The 25,976-nt window shown below is 39.1% G+C and overlaps 1 protein-coding gene across 3 annotated transcripts in view; it reads left to right on the top strand.

The window, feature by feature from the left end:
* The window catches only part of cntfr (ciliary neurotrophic factor receptor), a 261,418-nt gene that overhangs the window by 126,781 nt on the left and 108,661 nt on the right, over positions 1–25,976 (top strand). For all 3 annotated transcript variants that reach the window (XM_034708919.1, XM_034708920.1, XM_034708918.1), the window contains one exon: positions 23,033–23,266. In XM_034708919.1, coding sequence (XP_034564810.1) covers positions 23,033–23,266 — 234 coding nt within the window. The remainder of the gene's footprint in view (positions 1–23,032; positions 23,267–25,976) is intronic.

Below are 25,976 nucleotides of genomic sequence, written 5' to 3'. Positions count from 1 at the left end.
AGCAACAAACACAAACGAGCACAAAAACACAAAGACAACCAAATACATACCTGATGGTGATGACCGTATCTATCTATCTATCTATCTATCTATCTATCTATCTATCTATCTATCTATCTATCTATCTATCTATCTATCTATCTATCTATCTATCTATCTATCTATCTATCTATCTATCTATCTATCCATCTAGCTAGCTAGCTAGCTAGCTGTCTAGCTGTCTAGATGTCTGTCTATACATACGTACATACATACGTACGTACATACATACGTACATCTGACATACATATATATGCATATATATTCTTACACACACACACACGCACACGCACGCACACACACATACAAACACACACACACACACACACACACACACACACACACACACACACACACACACACACACACACACACACACACACACACACACACACACAATGTCTGTGGTAATCAGAAATTAAATGTGCTCCTGGCAATATTATCATCTTTTTATTACATCTATGAATACAAATTGGCAGTACAGCTATAATTTTATTTCCCATTTTGAATTTTATGATGAGATACAAGGTGATGTTGCAGTACTAGTATTAATTTAAAGCCTGTGATTTTTTTTTTTTTTTTTCCATTTCTTCCCCTTTCGAACACTCTTCATGCTGTCCTTTTCTCTCATACAATGACTTCATATCTTTGAGAAAGTCACAAGGTCTTCATGAAAAGGTTCCAGGTTTATTCCCTGACTTTTACTCTCTCACACCCACCTGAAATTTAATTATAGAAAAGGTACAGCAGTAGCTGTGACAGTGAGTCACATCTTTCATATGGATACATTGACATTTAGGAGCAGCAGCTCTAACGTGTGAATTCTTGATTTCTAACTGAGTTATCTTTGTGGGACTCCTCTGACTCATCATGTCCTCTGAGCTAACTGCCTCACTTATCTGCAATGGACATGACAGAAACAGAACATGCAGTTTACACAACAGGTGTGAGCTTTTGTCTGTTTGGAGCTTTACCCACTTTGGAGCAATTAGTGCACCCACAGCAGCAACTCATGCATTTATTGGTTCCACAAACACGGTTGTTCAAATTCTAAACTAAAGAAGAAAAAGCTCTGTTTGGCCACTGTAGTTTAAATCACCAAACCTGTTGCCATAGTTGTATCACATATTGTCCCACAAATATCAAACCTGTCTTCTTTCATTCACACATTTAGAGGCATATTTCTCTACAGACAACAATATAATAGATGAAGGTGATGGTCCGTGCTCAAATCTGTGAATTCATTCAGCTAAAAATTACATATTGTTTCAAGGTCTATTTTTGGACATTCAATTTAAAAAAGTGATTATTTTAAAAGCATTTGAAATGTACTAAATTGTATTAATTTTCAAATTTAAAAATATTTTTTTATTTTACTTTCAATCCCACTACTTGTAAATGTAATGTTCTTTTTTTGTGATTGTGTTTTTTTTATTTTTTCATTATTTAAAGAAACGTTATTACTCTCATCCAATCTTTTGACAACCATTCTCACCTGTATTAGACAGCTAAAGACCCAGCTCTTTAGGAAGCACTATGCACTTAGCTAGACTGTTCTCCACTGTTGTCCCCAGTGGCAGATCATGTCTTCCAGCTACGATTGACTCGCACTGCTCTACTCTGGGAATCTGTGTTCAGCTCTTGAGGGACCCAGCACTTGGTACTTTGGTCATTATTGTGGTGATGTTAATTGTTGATGATGATAATGGAAGGTCTTAAATTGGTTGGTTGCTTCATTGTAGATGTTCCTTATTTCGGGAAAAAAAAAAAGAAAAAAATCCTTACTTATTTTTGTGCATTGCCTTTACACTGCTTGGCAGTACCTGCACCCAAATTGACTTGAAGCACTTTGTTACTCTTACTGATCTTATTTCCTCGTCTAGATCTTTGCTTGTGTTGTTCTTGTTCTCGTATGTACGTCGCTTTGGATAAAAGCGTCTGCTAAATGACATTGTAGCATTGTAACGTTGTATTAGAAAGATTAAAGCATGCAGGCTCAGGTGCGCTCAAGAAAGTGGAAAGATTGAATACCTCCTCCTTCAGCAAGCAAAGGAGACATGAATGCTCCTGTCTTCAGCTGTGGATCCAAGACATGTGCACTCATGCATCCAGTATTAAGATACAGTGTGTAAACCCCCTTTCAGCAGGTGAATGGGTATGCGATGGCTTGTGAAAACCTGAAATAGGCAGGTTAAAAAAAAATGCGTCATGTGAGTGTGTATCCCAAAAGCCACCTGTTGTGATCACAAGTAAAGTCGTACATTTTTATTCTTACCATAGCTACTTTTATTCTATCTGGATCAATCAAAAGGTCCTATGTTATCTTTAGGCCCTAGTCACTGAGAATTCCCAATGCTGATTAGGTTATTGTTTGTGACCAGGCAACATAACTGGATACTTATGATGATGGTGTTTGCATTTAAAACAAGCAAACTTTGGCATCAAACATTAAAATTGAGGCCTAGCTACAGTGCATAACCAGGGTCGTGACAACAACAAGAATACAGATGAAGAGCCTCACTCTATAACATCATGATGAGCAAGTTTGGTTTTTCGACATTCCTAAGGAGAAAGAGTTTAATTTTTTTCAGTAATTGTACCTGGGGCAAAGCTTTTGAATCAGATGAACAACTTCAGGGTAAAGTACAGAGCGAAAGTGACCAGTTTTGAGCTTTAAAGGGAAGTTTGAATGTCTCTTAGTGACAGTACAAATGATAACAGTCAACACATTAGTAGTAGACATCACGTCTATGCATGATACATTAAACGCAGTACAGTACAGTGTCGTACAAATGGCTTTCACTCACTCAAGGATGAACTCAATAGTCATACTTCAGACTACAGATGAAAGACAAGGTAAACTGTATGTCTACTTTGTGTTTTTAATAAGGAGGTAGCAGGTGGAATAAGGTATTCACAGTTTTTGTGTGTGAGTGAGAAAAAAGAGGGGGGTTCTGTTTTGAATGAGCAAAGAGGTCAAGCTACTGGAATGTCAACAAGTGAGGGAGAAAACTCTGTCTATGCATGTTGGCAATGTCCTGTCTGTCCTCACACACATACACACACACACGCACACACACACACAAACACACACATACACACACACACACACACACAAATACACACACACACACACACACACACATACACACACTAATGACCATTTGATTACAGGACATGAGCTCACACACAATGGAGGAAACCCATCGTTTTATACACAGCCTGTAAGCCCGTACACACCACCAAACACACTTACAAAGGAACACAAGTGGTCTTTGTGCAGTTACAAAAATACACTTTTCAAAAACACACACACATACACATACATACACACATACACTTACACACACACACACAACCACCTGGAGATGCAGACTTCATTTGCCGATACCCTGTTTGGAGCTGCAATGAGCCTTGTAAAACGAAGAGCAAACATATCTGGATGTCATTATAGCTAGACTTTAGACAGGGTTATTACTGGAGCTGAAACGCCACTGACTAACCCTCTGTGCTGCGAGATCTTGTGCTTACAGGTGCATCACAAAAAATTGAAAACTGTGAGAAATTGTAAGTCTTTAGGAAAAGGGTTTACGACCAGAGCCCTTCCTGGAGTAGAGACGTCTTACCTTGGCTAAGAAAAAAAAGTGCTACACCTTAGTTCTGTGGTCTGAAGTCCTCTTTTTAGATGAAAGCTAGTGCATTTCATTTAAAAAACAAGCTTCTAGAGTCTGGAGGATGAGTGGAGAGGCACAGAATCAAAGGTGTTTGAAGTTCAGTGTGAAGTCATGTCATCTGCTGGTGCTGGTCCAATTTAGGGTGCCATGGTCACCTGCTGGTGCTGGTCCACTGTGTTTTATCAAGTACAAAGTCAACGCAGCCACCTACCAGGAGATTTTAAAGCACTTTGTGCTTTCATCTGCTGACAAGCTTTATGGAGATCCTTTCTAGCACCTGCCCACAGCGCCAAACAATTACCAAATGTTTTGCTGACTACGATATTATTGTACTTGATTGGCAAGCTATTAAAGGTGATGAGATGAGAGACCAGATCCAATCAAAGCTTCCTAGGCTTCAATAACACCTCAGTAGTGCTGATCGTCTCCATGCCATGGCACAATGATGTAGTTTAGAAAGTTGCAGTTGGGTTAGTTTTAGGCATCAAAACTTATTGATCATTTTGTTTTACATTTGTACTTATGTATAAGAATGTTACTCCAGCAATATCATAGCTATCATAAATTGAACAGATGTACCCTTCTTTAAAAAAATCCATCATTTACTAGTGGTTTCTCACAGGAACAAAATCTTGGTCTACTTGGTCTAAGTCAAATGTTTTTTGACCCTTTTGTTTCACCAACCTAGCCCAAGACAGACTTACTAGCTATGTAAACACACCCCCTAACTTCAAAGACACATCAAAACCTCATGCAGGAGGAGAACATTCAATAATTGAGCTATAGATGGGTACCTATCCAGTTATAGCTTGAAGTGTTGGGCTACTGACCAAGCAGGCATTTGTAATGAGTTGGGAGCGGGGGATGGACTGTCAGGATTCCTCAAGTAGAAATCTTGAGTTTTGAGAAATTAGCAGATGTGGAGAGTGCAAAACTCTGCAGTTCTTTGAGGGTCTGCCTGAGGCTGGCTCAAAAGTCAAATTTCTCATTAGACTCAATAAAATCCCAAAATTTGAAATCCAGTAATTTACAACAGAAATGAACATGTTCACAACCAAAAAAAACAACTTGTCTTAATAGCTTTTTTCTCTTTTTGGACAACTTTACATGGATTCATGTTGTTTGACTTAACTGTTTGATTATTTTAAGCTTTGCAGTTTTAAGGCGTGGTTGCTTTTAGTGACAGGTGGATCCTGATAGTTGTCTCCTAAAACATCAACACAGCTGTTTCAGTCAGTGAAGTCGACCTTTTGGCTGTATTTGTGTTGTTTTTGATTTTTTCTTGATTGGTGGGATTCAAATATTGGATAGGAGTTTGACTTTCTGTGTTTATTATGGCACAGTGTTGCTGCCTGGGCTCAAGCTTCTTGATTGAATGAAGTCACGGTATTACTGTATTGCTATCTTTATACAAAGTTGTAGGTATACTGCATGAACCTGGCGTGTTAGCCCGCCTAGTTTATCATGTTTATCATGCATTGTTATGTTTGTTGACCAGTGTACATGTGTCAGAGTTGTTGCTGATTTGGCGACATGGCGGCAGAATGTAGTTACTAAAGGTCATTTTTTAATGTTATGGTTACCGGTGACTCCAGGAAATCAACATAGCAGAATCCAAATGTCAAACTTGAGGTTTCATATATGCAGCTGAGAAACCATTGGGTGATGCCATGGTGACCATGTCCATTATTTATACTGTCTGTGTTTGACCAAATGTTAATGTTTATATAAGGCAGGTTTTTATATATGGTGTGCATGTGTATGTTACAGCATAAAGAAATGCCTACTAAGATATTTATATATTTATAAAGCAGTTTAATAATAATATGAGCACTTCACTCTTACTTCTGTCCTTGGTCATTTCCATATTTTTTAAACGTACTCCATCTTCTTTTTCTCTCTGTCTTTCTCTCTCTCCCTCACTCAAAAAGCCCTCTCTTTACACACTCATTTTTAACATGTGTTTTGACATTCCTTCTAAGCACCAACAAAGCCTCTTAAATTCTCCCATTTGGTTGTCCTGTTGTTTCAGCTTTGACATTCTACATTCTTGTGGTTTTAATCTGCTGCAAAAAGGCTGACCTGTCTGTGGCTACAATTGTGTTAATGTGTGTGTATACGCTTGGAGTATCACTGAAAGAGAAAACAGGCATAGAAATAAAGATTAATTTTAGAAAGAGATATTTTAACATGTATATATTGCTCTCCTAAGCCAGTAATTACAACGATGACAGTAATGATGGTGGTGCTAATGTGTCCATGCTCTTTTAACTCCCACATATCACAGCCAAAAAAACCCTCACAAAGTAGTAGCACAGACCTCCAGCGGCTGTGACATTCAGTATTGGACCACCTGCCTCAGAGAAAAAAAAGGAATTCAGAAAGAAAGAAGAAACAACTGACTTTGGTACATTAGGAAGAAGTTTATTGATTCTGGCTGTGTCTGGCCTGGCCAGTTCTTTCCGCTTGTTATTGACCATCTGTTCTCTGTTGTTTCACCAACCCTGCTGGATAAGTTCTGTACAATTTACATTTAGTGCTTTAGATAAGATATTCTGATCCATTCTTATATACCTTGACAAAGAGAATGAATTGCAAATGTTTCCCATCAAACAGCAAATGAACACAAACTTCATCTTTTCTCTTGGATCGAAGGACTTTTCTTTCCATGTCCAATAAGAAAATTAGTTGCATTGATCCAAGCCCACCAGGAATACGGTAAAAGCAGAGAACTGGTCTTTTACCGAAAACCTCTGCTGAGTGTGCTCTGCATGCATCACTATTAATGCTGTTCTGTATTCAGTCGTGCATGCCCTTTCGGTCAGAAGGACGTCGTTGCACATTTCTACATGTGCATATTTGTGTGCATAGAAAAAAAAACACACTCTTTTTACATAAATGCAAACACAATATAGAAGAGTGTTGAAACTTACAGCATAAATTAAAACACACGTAGACACACTGCACACACAGAACCATAAAGTTTTCATAGTGATGTCTCTGTCTCTATACTTTGCATGTGGGCTGTGTTTGGTTACAGCTCAGTGTTGCTTTCTTTTCTGTCAGTGGGATCCTTGTTCAAATACACACATACACACACACACACACACACACACACACACACACACACACACACACACACACACACACACACAGACACATAAAGACACACACACACGTGCTCAACCATGGTTTAACAGTCATTCTATCAAACTGTGTTCTGATTTTCATAAGTGTTCTAATTAGACAAACAAAATGCTCTTTTGTATTGTTTAGGGGTCTCGCTCTATGATTGCAATAGTTATAGTCATTATTTTTAATCATCATTATAAACTGCTGCATTAATTAACCTACATTTCTTTGAGCGTCTAATTACAGTTAAAAGAGAACTCTTAACTCTGTATCAAGCCTTTCTTTGAAGTATGCAGGAGGGCTACTGAAAACGGAGGCTGAGTTTTCAGAGAGAATCAGGCTTCTCGCTGATACTGTTTTCTAATGTAGCAGCTGTCAAGCTCAGTTTGATAAGTCTTCTTCTAACAGATGACAAGCATGAAACAGTAAGTAAACTTTAGTATCAAGGACAAAACAACAACCCTACGGGCCCCACTTCAGTTCAAATAAATCTCTTTGCGTGCACTGCTGGGCTCCTCTATAGTTATTTGTCTAACACCTATTTTTTTCCCCTGTCCTTCATACCAGCTGATGCTCAGGAGATGGTGTAGTAATCTGTGCCTTCTCAGCTGCTTGGATTACGGATACAACAGTGTGTTTGCAGCCGCTGAACCTTGCAGCCGCTGCAGCAATTCTTTTCCTATCATACCTTGCTTGCTGTGTGTCTAAGTGCACTTATGTTAGATCAAGACAAGGAAAGCAGGTGGACATTCACACATCTAAAGATGGAGTGGTGTGTGTATGTTGCCTTTGTGTGTGCGTGTATGTGTGTGTGTGCATGCACTTCATGTACTGTCTGTGTGTGGCGGTTACATTTCCACAGTCACACATGATTGATTGCAGCTTCAGAGCTACTCATGTGCAGGTCCCTCGCTACCTACCAGTACTTGGAAAACAGTCACACAGCCTACAATGAAAGCAAGAAGCCATGGAAAAATCATTCTAGAATTCTTCTGAACCTCTGCAGCGACAAGGAAATAGCCTAAAGTCCCACTTGGAATGGTGGCCCTTTGAACGCTGACTCAAATACCAATGAAAATAAAGCTGGAAGCTACACTGTTGTGCAGTGGAGTTGTGCCTGTGCTCCATTTAGCTGCAGCAGCAGCAACAGCTTGGCAAAGCCAGCTGATTACTGCTCCCAGTGTTGGTGATTGATGGCTTATGGCAGCTACTGCTCACTGGAGTTCAGCAGTAGGGCAGAAATAACTTAAGTGCTTCCCATATGCAAAGATGTGCCATATAATATACACAGAAAATGCTTATGTCTTTATGCTTCCAGGCATTTCACCCATTGTAATACTAATTTAGAATTCTTAATTAATTCTAAATGTTAAATAGCTTCCTAGAAATAAGAAAAAATAAAACTAAAGAAAATTTGTATTTTAAGAATAAAGAAATATTCAATTCTGTTCTCTGTGAGGTATGAATATATTTAAAATCTGGAGCTGACTCTGAGCAGATCATAGGTATCTAATAAATACCTGGTGGTGTGTCAAGAGTCACAGACCTGGAATGTTGATGTCAACAAGAAACACTAAGACACCCATTCATCATCTCAAAACCTACATCCAAAATTTGCTACACTATGATGAGGGATTAGTATGTTGGTATAGCTAATTGTTAGGGTTAGGCTGCGTATTTAAACGATTTAGAATTTAAACAGACAAGGCCACACATTTAATTGAAACTGACAATGCAAAATTAATTAAAGCTACCTGTTTTATGATAAAACAAGGACAAACTTTTCACATTTAAGTAAATGGATACATAATTGTCTATAGACTTAAAGAAGTAATGCTTCCTCTATATTAAACATCATGGACTCTTTTATAATAACCTACTTTAGTCTAAAAGAAAATAAATAGAAAAGCGTGTTATTAATGTTTAAATCCAACTTGGCAAGACAAATGACAGCCCTAAAATATCACATTTAGCTGGCCTGGATTTTTCACCGCAGTAATGGTGGGCTTTTTCATCAACCTCTTTCATAATTGGAGCTATCATAACTTTTTATCGCAGGCAAGACACGTTTAGTCGCTGTCAAGTTTCTCAAATTTGCTTGTCACTTCACAGCCTCTTTCAAGGTCATGGTATATTTGCACAGTGCGCCCGTGATGAAGGCTGTAATTTTTGCTGATATTATCTTGGAACCCAGGAATATTGTCGTATATTACAGTCCATTAATTAAGGTGGCCATTTCCCTCCCCTCTTCATCTCACCCTCTAAAACCCATCCCCCCTCTATTGCCTGTTTTGCCCGCACTATCTTTCATGTCTGTTCCCCTTGTTAACTTCTTCTATGACCCTTTTTACATGCCTTTTACACTTTCCTTTTGCCCATCTTTGCTTCTTTGTTATTTCTTTCCTCTGTCTCTCTCTATTCCCCCCTTTTCAAAACCCATTTCTCCCTCCCCAGCTTTTTACTCCTTTTTGTCTTTTGAATTTCACAGTCTCATCTCCCTCTGTATTCTCCCAGTTGGTTTACCAAAATGAGGGGCCTGGTATTAGCACTGACCTTCAGAGTTTGGTTCTCTGGGAAGGCTTAGGGTGATGTTAGCAGTGTTATTAAGCAATAAGATTAGGACTGCCAGGGAGGTTTCTGCAGGCTTATATGTGATTATCTTCATTATACAGTCTTGCCATGTGGAGTCAGAAACAGTATTTATTAGATGCACTGCTCATTATTAAAGCAGATAAGAACAATCTCATCCGCTGTCTTACGGGTTACCATGCTACTATGAATAGTGCACTTCATATCATATTTTTATCTTTAACTGGGTATGTTTCCACATCTGTCAAGATGATATTAACATATATTTTACTCTTGAAGCTGTACATAATTATTGGTTGTTATGTTCAATTATATATGAATACAGAACAAACAATGGCTCTTATGTCACTTCCAAAACCAAACAATTACAGTCTGCTGTGATTTGAAACAGTCAGCCTGTTTAGACACAACATCACAGATGTCATGATGGCTCATCAAAATGTAAATTAGATGTTAAGTTTGCTGTTTTGCTAATGAGATAAAAACAATGGGAATGTGATTCTCACCATGATGGATTACTCTTGTCAGGCATGACTCAAGTCTTGCAAGTATTTTGCTCACACCATAATGTAAGAAATATAGAGAAATACTGCTGCCTGGGTGGGAAATCAATCTGAAAAACCTGCTGTGTAATATTGGAAAAGGTCAGCAGCAATACACATGGTAACTTGGAAAATGGTAAATGAGCTGTCTGTCTTTATATAGTGCTTTCTCTGTTCTTCTGACCACTCAAAGCACTTTAGCATTACTTACTTCATGTCCTTGTTACTCATCACCTGGCTTTGTTGAATACTCAACTCTGATTGGACTAAACCCCTGACAACCCCCTGACAACTGTAATTATTCCTGCATTACAAGAGCAACGACAGAGAAAAGCACTTCACACATGTCATATCAAATCAATGTGCAGAAAACAGTTCCATCACATTTTACTTCTGCTTGTTGACACAAGACAAAAACATTATTGTCCGTTAGCATCATATTGGTCACCATTGGCGAAATTGTTGATTTCCATTAGCATGCCTAATTGGTAGACTGAACAATATGGATATTTTGATATCTGATACTGTCATGCAATCTACGCAAGGGGGGTCGCAAGGCGTCTCCAGAATGTTTATTTTTTTAAGTAATCTAAAATTGCATATTTTTCCCATTATTGTGAAAATATCTACAAAAATAATTATTCAGTTTGAAATAAACCCTTGCAAGTAATTAGTTTTCTGCATTTCTTATTTTCCGGATGACTCATAAGGTTACGATTAGGATTAGTTAACCATTAATTAACAAAACCATCAGTTAATTCATAACAACACAGGAAACACAGCCACATTTATATGTAGCTAGGCTAATCTTCTGCAGACCAGTCAAGTGAAGTATGAAGCAACATTTAATCACTTTGAAGAACATTCTTTTGTACCTATACTTTAGTGTGGTCGTGGGCTGAAAAGTTTGGGGGGGCCCTGATATTAGCTATCATCATCACGTCCTCTTGCGATAGGAAAAAAAAAATATTGCAAGTCCAGTTTTCAGATTTTAGTGAAAATCTTTTCAAATAAATGTATTCCATTAAAGAAAAACTTAAATGAATGTTAAATGAATACATGTAGAAACAAAAAGGTTCTTCTTTAAAGAATGATTGTGAGCTGCTGAGACAAAGACAAAAGAATCAGGCGTAGATAACAAGTCAGGCTGAAACCTGTCCAGACAAACAGATTACGGAGGATGCATTCATTTCTCTCCCACCACTCACTGTTTTTCTCTCTGCCACAAAAACCTACAGATGTTTCTGATCAAAGCAGTGTTATCCAGCTGTCCCACTCCTTTTCACCCCTTCTCCCCGTAGCTGACTCTCAGGAATCCTTCTCCCATTCCTCATTTCATGACCTCTCTAATCCAGCCTTGTAAAATATTAACTGCCCTACTCTCCTGCAACAATTCTTCCTCCAGTCTGCGTTGTCCCCCTATCCCTATCTGTTCCTTTCTCTTCATCATTTCACTCCATCGCTCTTTTTCTCCACTTCTTCTCCCTTTTTTTTTTTACACTCCCTCTTATCTGTCTTGCTTCCATGTTCCTTCCGGAACACAGACATCTAAAAAGTGAAGTATCAATTAACCCCGTTGCCTGCAAATCTCTCAGTGTTCTCCGGTGGCTCCCGCAAGCCAGATGATGAGGGAAATGATCAGACTGACACACAAAATCATTCACACACACGCACACAAACACATTGACACACACCAACACGCAACACTGTACATCTACATGTGCTTTGGGGCTGAGATAAGATGGCAGGAAACAGGAAGTTGATTTATTTGAGCATTGGTGCCCTGACTCATGCACACACATGCACAGAAAACACACACACACACACACACACACACACACACACACACACACACACACACACACACACACACACACACACACACACACACACACACACACACACACACACACACACATAAGCACATGCACATACAAACACTGACACAGCTGCAGCTGCCTCAGTGCTCACATGAAAGGAGGGGGAAATGCAGAGAGAGAGAGAGAGAGTGAATGTTAATCTCTCTGTGGGAAAGAGAGACAGGAGAGGATAAAGTGATAACTTAATTCCAAGATGTTTGCAGAGGAAGTGTATGTGTGAGAGCGTGTGTGGGTGGGTGCAGAAGTGTGTATGTTCGTGCATACTTCTATCCAAGTTTGTTTTTTGGCGCCTGTGTGGCCTCTATGAGTCTGATGTGAGCATATACTGTATGTGGTCCCAGATCTGGGGAGAAACTGTACCAGTGTGTTAACGTGGGTTCAGCCGGATAAACAACAGCAGCAGTTTATTGCATTGCTTATTATGTCATACTGCAGTTAATCGGATCTCTGTCTTATAAATCAGAAGGAGGATTTAGCTTTTTGCGGTGTGGTACCTCACAGAAACATCTGAGGAACCAGCTTAACCACCTCTGCCAAATGCTGACTGAGGCAAGAAATCTATCTGGCTGTTAAAATAAATATATTATAAAAGAGGGGGAGGCGAGGGAGGGGGATAAAAGTACCTGCGTGAATTATCATCCACCGACTCTAATATATGCAGGCATTTCAGCCTCCACTGTTCTGTGCATAAAAATGTTAGATACTACTGTGAGCATTCATTATTAGGGCTCCAAGCAGTGATTATTTTCATTAATCTCTCAGTTATACTTTATTAAACTGATTCATCGTCGAGCTGCTAAAATGTCAGAAAACAGAGAGCAATCCGGGCAGTTTCAGAGAGCCGGACCACTTTTCCATAATAAGTAAATGCAATACATAAAACACAGTGATTTAAAAAAGTAAGGAAAGCAACACATTACTCTGCTCCTGTGCCTCTGTCTGGTCAACATTTTTAACTACATCATTAAAGCCTAACCTTCCGCCTTTGCCCGTGTTCTTCTATCATTCAGCTCCCAGCTTTGCTATTCAAATTGAAAAAAACCCAACAGTTTGAGCTTGTGAGCTACTGAACCTTCGTTGTACTAGAATAATAAATATGTATGGCTTTTGCTTAGAAATGATATGCTTTTATTGTGGACATGATACCAATAACTGCGTGTCTGTGCTAACACGGGTATGAAAAACAAGTGAAGGCCAAAGCTGGAGGGGAGGTGGAGGATCTGAGGCTCAGAGCAACAGTCCAATCATGTGAATAATCCATGTGTGATCCCATAAATGATTTGTTTCTTCTGCTTAGTCCTGCCATGCTAACTTCATAAAGATATTCAGGATTCAACTGACCTTTAACCTAGCTGTAGGACTAGTAAATATTTCATCATTTAAATGATTAACCCATCCTCCTTATCATACAAGTTAATTATGTATTTTTTGCTTGATGTGGTTGTGTTTCTCAGTCAATACTGATGTAGGGAATTGATGATTTGTGTTTTTAAAAGTTTGGGTTGAGAAAAAACAAAACAAGTGATGTTTGTTCCCATTGGTCGGTTTTGGAAAAGCTACCCCCTTTAGCCTGGTTTATACTTCTGTGTTGACTTTACGCTGTAGTGGCCAACCTGGACAAGAATACTACATACTTGTGAGTCGATATGCCTACAGTCAGGTTGCCTGTTACTGGCCCCACTATGTTCTCTTCTTGCTTTTTCACAGTCATTCAGAACGTAGTATGTTAATTTAGAGCTTATATATGTTGCTGTTTATCATATAGCAATGATTTCATGGTAGAACAGAGAGGACACGATAGAGGAAAATTAATGTGTGAATCACAGTGCTTGCAGTCTGCATGGTTTTGGAGTGTAGTTACATTTTGGAGGAGGTGCATGTCAGGATACACGCGTAGGCTTCTGCGTCGGAAAAGGGCTTCACAGACCTACGGTGTAGCCCACTGTGTCGAATCGATGCAGATGTATTATCCAGGACTCTCATGCATGTGTCAAGTATTTCAGAATATAACAACGATAACATCAAGCTATGAAATTAAATGTAATGGTTAATTGATTAACATTGGATAGTAACCTGTAAAATGACATTGAGTCAGATCTCTAATAATTAAAAAGCAATGGTTCAGCAAAGAGGTTGAGTGAAATGTTCAGCGTGTATTTGATTCAAATGTTTTGTCAGTCAAGGACTCAATAACATTCAAGCTTCCATTTCCATTTTTTAATTAAGGTTAAAAAATAGTAACCAATCCCAGAGATTTGTTAACCCGTGCTCTACCAATCCCCGAATGTACAGCCATGTTCATTTTATTCCTGTCTATCAGTATATGTTGCCCAGGCAACATCAGCTTGAGCGACCGCTGAGTGAAAAAATGTGATCCTCTAAACTTAAAATGATAATTCTCACAGGCTCTATCTGTGTGTCAGCAAATCGGATATTTTACTGTTGGACTTTTAAAAGGCTCGGCTCCCCTCAGGCATACAAATGAGATTTACTGATAAATGTGCTACTGAATTACAGCACGGCTGGAAGGTGACACAGTCTGACACATACATGACAATGAATCCAGAAGACTGTCTATGAAACACATTGAGCCTTTGCATATTGTGTTAGACAAACATACACACATGAACTTTGAAAGAACACTTTGAGATGGTACATCAGAAAACCAGCACTGAAGAATTTCATTCAGCTATTGAGCAAAGATTGCGACTCAGCAGTGGTTACTGATAGAAATACACACTTAAAAACACGAGCATACAAGTACATGCTTCAGAAACCACAGATAATGGAATCGCACTAGTGCACATTTGCAGATATTCTAAAAATAGAAAGCATACATGCACACAGTGGCTCGTCTAACACAATCAGAACTCATCAGTATTCTATCCCTGTCAAGAAAGGCTCATATGTGTCTGTGCTTTATGGATTGTGTAGTATGATGCCTATCAGTTTATACATGTCTTAGTCTGAGTAATATCTGTTGAAGTGTGGGAGACTGAGTTCTGCCAGGACTGAAGTCTCCGGTTTTACTCTGCAGCTTTTCCACAAACCCAGAATAGAAATCAATCTGAGCTCTCTGCAGACAGAACAGATAACTGTGAGTTTCATATACCTTAAATCTTACAAAAATGAAGGATGGAGATTATTTGGGGAAGCAGTGGCTCAGTCCATAGGGACTTAGCTTGGGAACCGGAGGGTCACCAGTTCAAGTCCCAGTATGAACCAAGTTTGGGAATTGGACTGGTAGCTAGAGAGGTGTTAGTTAATTTGCCTAGGAACCCCAACTGCTCGGCTGGCAGCCTCCTCACTCGGACATCTATCCATTAGTGCATGTCCATAGACTCTCAAACTGTGTGTGTGTGGCATGATCAAAAACACAACAGAGTGATGCAATTTAATTTCTCCATAGGGATTCATAAAGTGTTTTTCTCTCATATTGTCAGCAAAAGTCACTTAAATAGTAAGCACTGGTTCTTTTTTAGAAGTGAGGTTCCATGAAGGACTTGTCGATCGTAAATTTATTACCAGCAGGGGCTGCCTGTTGACTCTGCCACTTTCAGAAACCAGCTGGAGAACTGGAGTGGGTGTCAACTCTTCCATGCAATTTAGTCAATCTTTTAAGAAACTCTGACCCAAACACCAACATTGGTGTTTGGTGTAGGCTATTGTCTGAACCTTTTCAACACTTTACCTCGCCATCAGGAAGCCTACTTGATTTTACACTACTCTCAGATGCAACACATACTGTATGTATTTGGCTGCCTGCAGTGCATTGGACAACTAATCTGGTTTGTGATGTGCAAGTCGACTTGTTTCTGCACAGTACACTGGTATATTGTGAATTTTGATATGGTTGTATCTCAGGGTAACATGATTTTAAGCATCAAATGCTGAACAATATCTGGAACACAGTAATAGCTGAAGAGTTGGAGCTCTAGCTTCCCCTTCATCATCTAACACAATGTATTTTGACAAGGTACACATGGGTTGTGTTATCATACAAATCAACTGCCCAATGTAGTGGATTTGTATGTAGTTAATTTGAAGACATGAATTCATATAACACAACACTAATTATCATAGTCTTCAGTAGAGGGAACCACTTTTCAGTCATTCTATTATTAACCATCAGTCTAAACTTGTATGTTCTTTGTCTTTTCTATGCTTGTTTCTTTACCTCTGTTTTTATCATTCTGCATTTTTTAATGGTTTCATGCATTGTATATTACATGTATTAATGCGTCATGCATTAATAATAAATATGTATCTCCATATGTTTTTAATTTGTTAGTTTGTGCATTGTTTCACAAAAGTGCACTTTAGTAACCCTTGACTTGTTAATTTTTGTGTGTGTTGCTTATCACTCATGTCAGTTTAGTAAACATCCTGTGGAACCATACTGTTCATACTGTTTATGCAGTTCATCGCCTGGGGGATCTTGTGCATATGATTCTTTAAATAGCCTCTGGACAGAGATGTGTGCTTGTTATGTCCCGGGTCTAAGCCCAACTGACCTTACAGCATGACATTATGTTTTCTCTAAATGGTTCTGCTTTGGGAATTTATCTCTGTGTCTCATAAGGACTACAATGCCCTCAGCACTTTGCAGAGTATTTCAGGGAACTTTCTTTAATTTTCCAACATTTGGTACTAAGAGATTTATGTGTCAGACTGAGGGAATTAGATATTATCTACATCTCCACTTGGAGCTAGTCTGCAAGGAAGGCGACATCTTTTTTACAGCATGAGCCTTGGCTTTGATCTAGAGAGAACTTCCTCAACATGTCCACAACCGACAACAACGGCTAGTCATCTTCTGTTAAGAATACCTCAACGCCAAGCAGCAACCTCCAGTTTTAGAATATGAAAGGCAGTTGGTAGTGTTAAAAACTGCGAGCGTCCACTTGAGGCTGTCTGCTGGCACATGGGAAACCACATTTGACCCATTCCATAAAGACTATATTTGCAGCAATGATTAATATGTTGACAGCCTGGTTAAAAAACTGTTTAGGTCTGAATAGCTAATTCTTCTATCGGCACACACTGAACAGGGGTTGAGTTTTTTTATAACTCATTATTTTTTAATATATCAAACTTAGGAGTTTTGCCCAAATAAGGGCAAGCCTGACTTGACTGACAGGTGGGCAACCTGTAGGTGTTAGCAAAGAGGCTAAAGGCCGGTCTCTTTACCTCACACTAGCTTGACAGATGTTTGGTTGCGTTCAGCATTTCCAATATGGCACCCGCCGTCGATGATAGGCTTCAAAACAGGGCTTCAGAAAAACATGGGTGACGCCATGGATGCTACGTCCATTTCTTACACAGTCTATGATCCACACCTTGTACTGGTGAAGAGAAGGGTTACCATTCTGCTGTACAGAGCCAAAGCTAATGGCCATGTTGTTTCACTTTCAAGTATTGATTGAGTATTAAGTAGTAAAATACTAAATTTGTCATTAGTATCCAACTCAAAATTGTGTTCTGATTGGCCTCCCTGAGGGTTATACTGTTTATTTATCAGGAGCTCTTTTAGCTTTCATGAACACAAATGTGTGGAAAAATAAGCATAAATGTTAAAGTGAGCGCTTTGTGAAGGATATGATGATTTTCATTCTTACTTGGTCAGGAATAACTGGGAGTTGTAAGTAGTGTTAGAACACTGTGTATTACCAAGAGATCAATAGCACTTGAGCTGAATGTCATTATGGTTATTAGGCCTGCTTGTCTGTATGGTGATGAGGCATGAGGACATTATGCAGAGTGGTGTGGGAGCATGTGTAAGTGAGTACATGAGTGTACTCATAAGAGTGTCTGTTTGGGTTCCCTGCTGCTGCTTTACGGTGTATTATGCATGTGTGTCATGTGTGCAGAATACTTATGATCAGTGTGATATCAGTGATGAATGCTATAGCTTCAGTGGAATTCAGAGAGAGTAGGAGCGAGTAGTTTCAAGGTGAGAGGGGGAGAATTGATGGAGAGGGTGGTGGTAAAGGTGAGCAGAGAGATATACAGAGTGAGGAGGAGATAAGGAAAACACAGACAGTGAGAATAACAAGAGGTAACAGAAAATGATTACTGCAGCGGTCACGAAAGAGCCTGAATGTGCAGTGGCACTTGACACACATCTCTGCATCTTAATTGAAACACTGACATTTTAGGTGTCTGGATTTTGGTTCATTAAGATTCTCTATTCCTAAACTCAATACATTTAAACCACAGCTTCTGAGTTTGTTTCTTAATTACAACAAGTCCTTTGAAAAGATCAAAACTAACAATGCATCAGACGTGTTTCAGGTGCAGACAATGATTATGCTTATTCCTCTTTGCGATAAAGCATTACAGCCAACAAATGGTGTAAACAATACACAGATGTTGTTGTGCTATTGTTTTTTTAAGCAATAATGCTAAGTCAACAAATTACAGCTGCTTTTTGGAAATCACTTCCGCTTTTTTGGAAACATCTGTCAGTATTTGTGACATGTAGACCCGTTAAGAGCCTACATCATCAAAAGATGTAAATGGTAAATGGACTTGTACTTATATAGCACTTTTCTAGTCTTTCTGACCACTCAAAGCGCTTTTACACACTACTTGTTGCATTCACCCATTCATACTCATTCACTCACTGATGGTAGAGGCTGCTAATGTAAGGGACCATCAGTATTAGCTAATATCATTTGTTCACACTCACCCACTGCTGAACAACAGCGGGAACAATTTGGGGTTCAGTGTCTTGCTCAAGGACACTTCGGCATTTGACTGCCGGAGCTGGGATCGAACCGCCAACCTTCCGATTGATAGACGACCGACTCTACCAACTAGCCACAGCCGGCCCAAGATGTGCGCGCATCTTTGCAATAGAAGCAGCGTTTTGCTCCATTCATTCAAAAGTTAGTTTGCATTAAACTCTGATTAACAATTGTAACCCAAATTAAAATATCTGTTTGTTGCATGGTGGGTTGTCAGAATCGAATCTCTAACGTAAACTCAAATTTGTGATTCTGACAGGACCACAACAGTTTCTGAACAAATGGTGTTTCGCTTAAAAAAGTGACCATGTTAACTGGCGACTTTCAGCCGAACATGCCAAATTAATGTGATTACAACAACTGTTAAAACATGGTGGTCCTTACAATGCATCCTAGTATATTTCTTATTATGATGTCAAATTGAAAACATTAGATTTGTCTTTAATGAAAAACTAAAGGCAAGGTCACACTTCCTCAAATTGATTTTGTTTGGGTAACAGTTACGATTCTTGGTGGTAAAACCCCCTTACGTAGCTTGACAAACTATTGTAATCCACCATACTTCTTGCCAAAATGTACACGCACCCCTAATTGTTTACAAACAGTAAAAGAGTCCAGTGTCCAAGGTTTGCATCTTCACTAGAAAAAGATGAGCTTGTGCAGTTTCCCAGCCAGTGTAAGTCAGAAAGTATCTTCAGACAAACATATCCTCTCTGGACCTTCCATGGAATTTTTCTTTCAGAAAATGTAAAATAATATTAATATTGGTGATGAATTCAGGTTTCATGGGGGTGCAATGGTAAGAGCTGTTGGAGTCTTCTGCTGGAGCTTTTCTGTGTAGAATTTGCATGTCCTCCCCGTGCATGCATGGGTTCCTTCTGGCATGCTTGTTGTGTTAATTGGTCACTTCAAATTGCCTGTAGGTGTGAGCGAGTGTGTGCCCAGTATGTAACCTGCCTCTTGCCCAATGAAGGCTGGGATAGGGTGTAGGCCTCTCGTGACCCTGAAGTGCTATACATAATGAATGGATGACTTTTCTTGGAAAAATTAAAATTGAAATGAATATTAATTTATATTTGTTAGGTAGAGATAAGGCAAAGTGTTAATTGAACCAGGGTATTTGGCTTCCTAATGGAATACAATTTCAGAAATAAATAAAGATAGATTATTCAGCTTGTTAGCATGATAATAATTATTGAAAAGTTTGCTTATGGTGGGTGTAGCCTGTGGTGAGGTCCCAGTTGCATGTGATTGTCTTCATCAAGCAGCAGTATTGTTTTAACTTTGATCATTCATTTACATACTGTGTATTGCTTTTTCTAAATGAACACTGGCAAGTCAACTAGAAACACACACATGACATAGACAACAGAGGAGCTCAGAAGCAACTCCATAACTTGTGTTTTCTTTCTCATTCTGTTCTTTTTATCTTTTATTTTTGCCAAGGGCAGATCTATCTTCGCATTACAGTTGCTCGACAAAAGAAGGAAATATGTCTGAATTATTTGAACAACTTAGAAACTAGAAGTTGAAGTTGCTTCAAAACTGCTTTGTTTAAAGCTGTAAACATCCAAGTGCCTTTCAGGAACATTTGGCACATAGTCAACAAAAACACTTAACATAACGGGCATAACAGGCTGAGCACTCAGCATATAGTGTGTGCGAGAGAATGGAGTTAAAATATTTTGCATGCATGTGACTTAAGCGCTGCAAAATACTGCAGATTTGTTATTTCACTAATCTTTGAAAATGGAAACAACCGTTCGCTATTTTCATATGCCATCTTCAAAATGTATATTTACATAACTAGTAGATGGAAGAACAACTTTAATGTAGCTGTAGAAAGTCATGAAGTAAAAGGTGGAAAACAAAAAGGACACAAAGAGAGGAGGACAAGGAGCAAAGGCGAGACAGATTTATGGCTTTTGGAAAGGATCGAGGAGGGTTAAAGTTTGATGTAACCTGAGAGGATAAGAAGTATGGGATGTGAGCGCCAATGAGGGTAAGAGAGGAGGTCAAAGAATGAGTGCTGTGCTGAGACTCCCAAGGACATTCACAAGAACAAGCATGGAAAGTTCACCTCAGCAAAGAATTCCACAGAGCTCGCTCTTTGCAGAGATTTTGTTTTTATTGCTTTGTGATTTTATTCTCGGCCTGTATTTGCTCCATCTCATCCTTAAGCTATAAAACATGTAAAGCAGATACATTTTTGAAGTTATAATAGTTTTAAATAATGTATTGCTTAGCTTTGATGAAGATATTTAATAGCTGCAATTGGATTATGATTTTATTCAGACACTGCGTGGATTTTCTCTGGCTTATAATAGCAAGCAAAGAGAAAAAAGTTCCTCGTCTTGTCTCTTCTTTTCCACACTCACTTGTCACACAAAGTACAAGGGCGCCAGCATCATCATCAAAGCTAACATCAAAGTCATACTGCATGGTTTCTCACTAAGATTGAAATAACTTTATGTAAATAAAGTCACATCCTTCACATAAACTTGACAGAGGAGATCAAAGGAAATTGGCATTTCTTGCCACCAACATGCATATGCACAACATTATTTGGACTGAGGGAAATTGGGAGGAGATGCATGGAGATAACTAGGATGGACAGAGGGGGGTAAAAAGTGGGATGGCAATAAGAAAGAGGCAAAATGAACAAGACAGAGAGCAGAGAGAAAAGGCTAGGGAGGTGGAGGCAGCTGAGCGACAGACAGAGAGGGAGACAGAGAGAACAAACTGTCAGGTTAATGGGGCGAGGAATCTTGTCTTATTTAATATAGATGGCTTGGGTATGGGACATGAAATATACATGAAACACTAGGTTGACATCTGTATCAGCTGCATTAAAAAGCATGTCTAAGGAGACCAAGAGAAGGAAGCTAGCTCAAGTGGAAAACAGCAACGTGAGGCTTTGTAGTAAGGAAGAAAGGAGGGAGGGGACAAAGACAAAAGGAGAGACAGAGAGGGAGACACCAGATCCAGACATGGAACTTGACAGCATTTGATCCCGGGCCAATGGGGGCAATGTGTTTCTTTTCTTCCAAGATGAGGACTTTTTTTCTGAGATGGGAATCAATAATTTATCATTGTTCCTTATTGTGCTGTTGATCCTCAGTGTTAAGTGTTAATCTGAGGTCTATACTCCATGTGGTCATGACAGGGCCTGTGGGACTTACAAACAGAACAGAGTACTAACCCTGGCTAAAACTTCCATTAAGCTTACTTAATCCCTTCTGTCCCCCTGGGTTACAGTCTCTACAACTTTTCTGATCCAATGGACAAAGCTAGTGTTGGCCTCAGTAGTGAGGTCATCATTACAAAGGTAGATTTAACACAGTTTAGTAAAAATGTTTTCCTCTCATACCTCCACTCTAGACATGCATGATACATGGCACAAGGTCACTGTGTTAAAGGTACAGTGTGTAGAATTTAGAGGGACAGTCTTGGTAGAAACTGAATATAATATTCTGAAGTATGTTTAAATTAGTGTATAATCACCTGAATATTAAATAACGTTGCTTTTGTTCATTTAGAATGAGCCTTTATTGCTACATAGGAGTGGTTCCCCTTCCATGGAGGCCTCCATCTTGCACTGTCATGTTTCTATCATAGCACAGAACAGACAATCTAGTAACATACGCATTTTTTGTACTTGGTGAGTGGTCGTGCGAAATGCACCGGTTGCAAGACAAAGTAGAAGAAGAAGAGAATGGTTGTTGTGTGCTAAATATATTGTATAGATAGAAGTTTTTGATGGTAGAACTTGACTAATAGAGAATCATTCTTAATATGCATCACAGCAGCTTCTTGGCTTCAAAGGCCACCGCCATCTCACCAACGTGAGGGATGAGAACAGGTGCATTTCAATCCAGAATCTGTCCACTAGTTATCGCTAAATATTCTCTTTATACACGCTGTACCCTTTAAAGTATAATTTTCATTGTTTCCATTCTCAATGAACTACTCACCTACAAGGGAAAAAAAGATTGGAACATTTTGTGTGATTTTCCATTTAATCACTACCTGCCATGACGCATCAGTGACTAACCATTGCTGGACATTAATAAATTAGCTAGAATTGATTTGTAATCAGTTGGATGGAACTCTGAATAAATAGAAAGATATAATTTTTCCATTTAGTCTATGATAATTTGAAAACATGTGAAATTGATTTACCCTTTCCACTATCTGTGTGTAACTAGAACCCAGCATGACTAATGAAGAACATGCAGAAATGCCCCCACACAGAATATTTTGTGATGTATTCACTAATATGAATATAATGACTTGGCTTTTAACTTTATGTTTCCTGTTGCTACAAGGCAGAATGCAGTGAGAGCAGTAAATTAACCTCAGATATCTTTCTTGTTATGAGCCCTTGATATCACTAACACACAATCTTTGACTCTGCCTGTCTCCAGTTGCTAGGAACCAGTATGAGCGAATGGGGGGTGATGTCACCATGCAGTGCGGCTCCCTGGACAATGACGCATCAGTGTCATGGAAGGTGAATGGGACAGATGTGAAGGCACAGCACCGTCTAGAGGGTCCCAGATTGATACTGAACGAAGTGGACCTGGGCCACAATGGACTCTACAGCTGCTTTCAGAACCCGCACGGAGAGAGACGTGACACCATCTACCTCCACATTGGCAGTAAGTAGCCAGACAATTGCCCGCCGCATATTACTTCAAATAAGACATGATGAATCTTTAATTATCCCAAAGGGGAAACTGGGTCATTACAGCAGTAAAGACTGAGAGGAAAAAGCTGAATAGAAATGACCACTATGCAATTACATCTCCGAAAGGAATGGAACCAATCTATTAATAATGAGAGATGTTATGGATTTTAGCTTGTATGTATGAGCAAAATGAAAGACAAAAACAACTTACAAAAACACAAAAGTTGCCCTGCAGTTGTAATTAATTGTGGTTACTTCTAGGACCATGGAAATGTTGTCCTCAAAATCATGTTATGCCGTTTTCATGGTTGTCTTGCGTTGCATCAACTATTTGGAGACTTCAAAGACTCAACTTTTGGACACAGTGGGGGACTAATACATTAAATCAACACAGAATGAAAGATACAATTGAATGAACATATTGTCTTAGCAGGTTGATCACATTGCTGGTGTCACAACTGAAGAGAGGTTCTGGACTTTAATATTTAAATAGGATGGACATCAGTAAGAGGAAATCTATTCATGTTTATTTTCATGGTTAATTGCAAAGTTTCAAACGTAATTTCACTGTTTAATCATAGTTATATATTTGTGTTTTTCTTATACTTACTTGGCTAGGCTATTTTTGTGAAAATAGTAGCCATTAATGTGTCAATTCTGATATTATAATTCCATTATAAGTTTAAATATTCAAAGATGGTAAAAAAAATAAATGATAATGATAATAATCGGTCATGATCATGTTAGTAACTGTCTTTGAGTCTTCGTTAGCTTACAAACTAAAATAATAACGTGACAAGAAGAAGCTTGGTCAATTTGCAGACATGGCTGTGCACATTAATGGTCATATGAAAGTGAAATGAGTGTAGATTTAACAGCTTGTCATATTGTCTCGTGTGTTGGCAGTGACCCCCTTTGAGATCCATTATTCTGATGGTTTTACACACTGAGCCTGTGAATATTAATAGTGTTAAGATAGGATAAGACTTGTAAATTACAAGTGCCTCTGCAGATAATTGGAATAAAAACACCTTTGTTAGATTTTGTATTAAGCGAAAGTTAAACATCTTCATTCATTAGTGGATTAACTTTTTGAACCGCATACTTTTAACTAAATTTGCACTAGTACTTAGGAAGTGAAATTATAGCATGTTCATTATTGAAAGGTTTTCTCTTATTAATATGATAATACAGTACTTGATGTTGCACAGCTAGTTAAAAATCAAGTGAATGTCACACCATCATTATCGTTATCTTATTATTACAGTAGCATGAATAATTAAACCTTGTAGTTACAAGAGTGTTCAAAATCTTTCTTTCTTTCTTTCTTTCTTTCTTTCTTTCTTTCTTTCTTATTCCCTTATTTCCATTTTTTTATTTTCTTCCTTCCTCCCTCTGTCCCTCCATCCTTCTGCCTGCCCTCCCTCCGTCCTTCTGTCCTTCCGCCCTTCCTCCATCCCTTACTTCCTCCCTTCACTTCTTCCTCCCTTCCTTCCTTCCTTCCCTCCTTCCTCCCTCTCACCTTTTCCTCCTTTCCTTCTTTCTGTCTTTCTTTCTTTCTCTCCTTCCTTAATTCCTCACTCCTTTCTTCCCTTCCTTCACTCTTTCTTCCCTTCCTTCCTCCCTCTGTCCCTCCATCCTTCTGCCTGCCCTCCCTCCGTCCTTCTGTCCTTCCGCCCTTCCGCCCTTCCGCCCTTCCGCCCTTCCGCCCTTCCTCCATCCCTTACTTCCTCCCTTCACTTCTTCCTCCCTTCCATCCTTCCTTCCCTCCTTCCTCCCTCTCACCTTTTCCTCCTTTCCTTCTTTCTGTCTTTCTTTATTTCTCTCCTTCCTTAATTCCTCACTCCTTTCTTCCCTTCCTTCACTCTTTCTTCCCTTCCTTCGCTCCCTCCTTCCTTCCTCCCTCTCACCTTTCTTTCTTTCTTTCTTTCTTTCTTTCTTTCTTTCTTTCTTTTTTTCTTATTCCCTTATTTCCTTTTTTTCTTTTTCTTTATTTTCTTCCTTCCTTCCTTCCTTCCTTCCTCCCTCTGTCCCTCCATCCTTCTGCCTGCCCTCCCTCCCTCCTTCTGTCTTTCCGCCCTTCCTCCATCCCTTACTTCCTCCCTTCACTCCTTCCCTCCTTCCTCCCTCTAACCTTTTCCTCCTTCCTTCTCTCTGTCTTTCTTTCTTTCTTTCTTTCTCTCCTTCCTTCATTCCTCCCTCCTTTCTTCCCTTCCTTCCTTCCCTTCCTTCACTCATTCATCCCTTCCTTCCTACCTTCCTTCACTCATTCATCCCTTCCTTCCATCTCTCCTTCCTCCCTCACACCTTTCTTTCTTTCTTTCTTTCTTTCTTTCTTTCTTTCTTTCTTTCTTTCTTTCTTTCTTTCTTTCTTTCATTCTTTCTTTCTTTCCTCCTTCCCTTCCACCTTTTCTTTCTTTCTTTCTTTCTTTCTTTCTTTCTTTCTTTCTTTCTTTCTTTCTTTCTTTCTTTCTTTCTTTCTTTCTTTCTTTCAGTCAGTATTTCAAGGAGCCCAACATTTCAAATTAAACTCTACAGGAATGAGACTGCAGCTGCTCGCTGGCTCGCAGGTGAATCAGATATCTCTTTGGCATCAGTCATGGCAGGTCCCTTCAAAACAGAGCCAAAACTGATACAGACTGATGCACTGCTGTAGAATCACTTGCTGAAATCGAAAAAAT

This window comes from Notolabrus celidotus, chromosome 19, assembly GCF_009762535.1.
Source record: "Notolabrus celidotus isolate fNotCel1 chromosome 19, fNotCel1.pri, whole genome shotgun sequence".
NCBI classification, from domain to species: Eukaryota; Metazoa; Chordata; class Actinopteri; order Labriformes; family Labridae; genus Notolabrus; species Notolabrus celidotus.
Note: the sequence above shows the minus strand (reverse complement) of the source record. Positions and strands in the feature narration are given on the sequence as shown.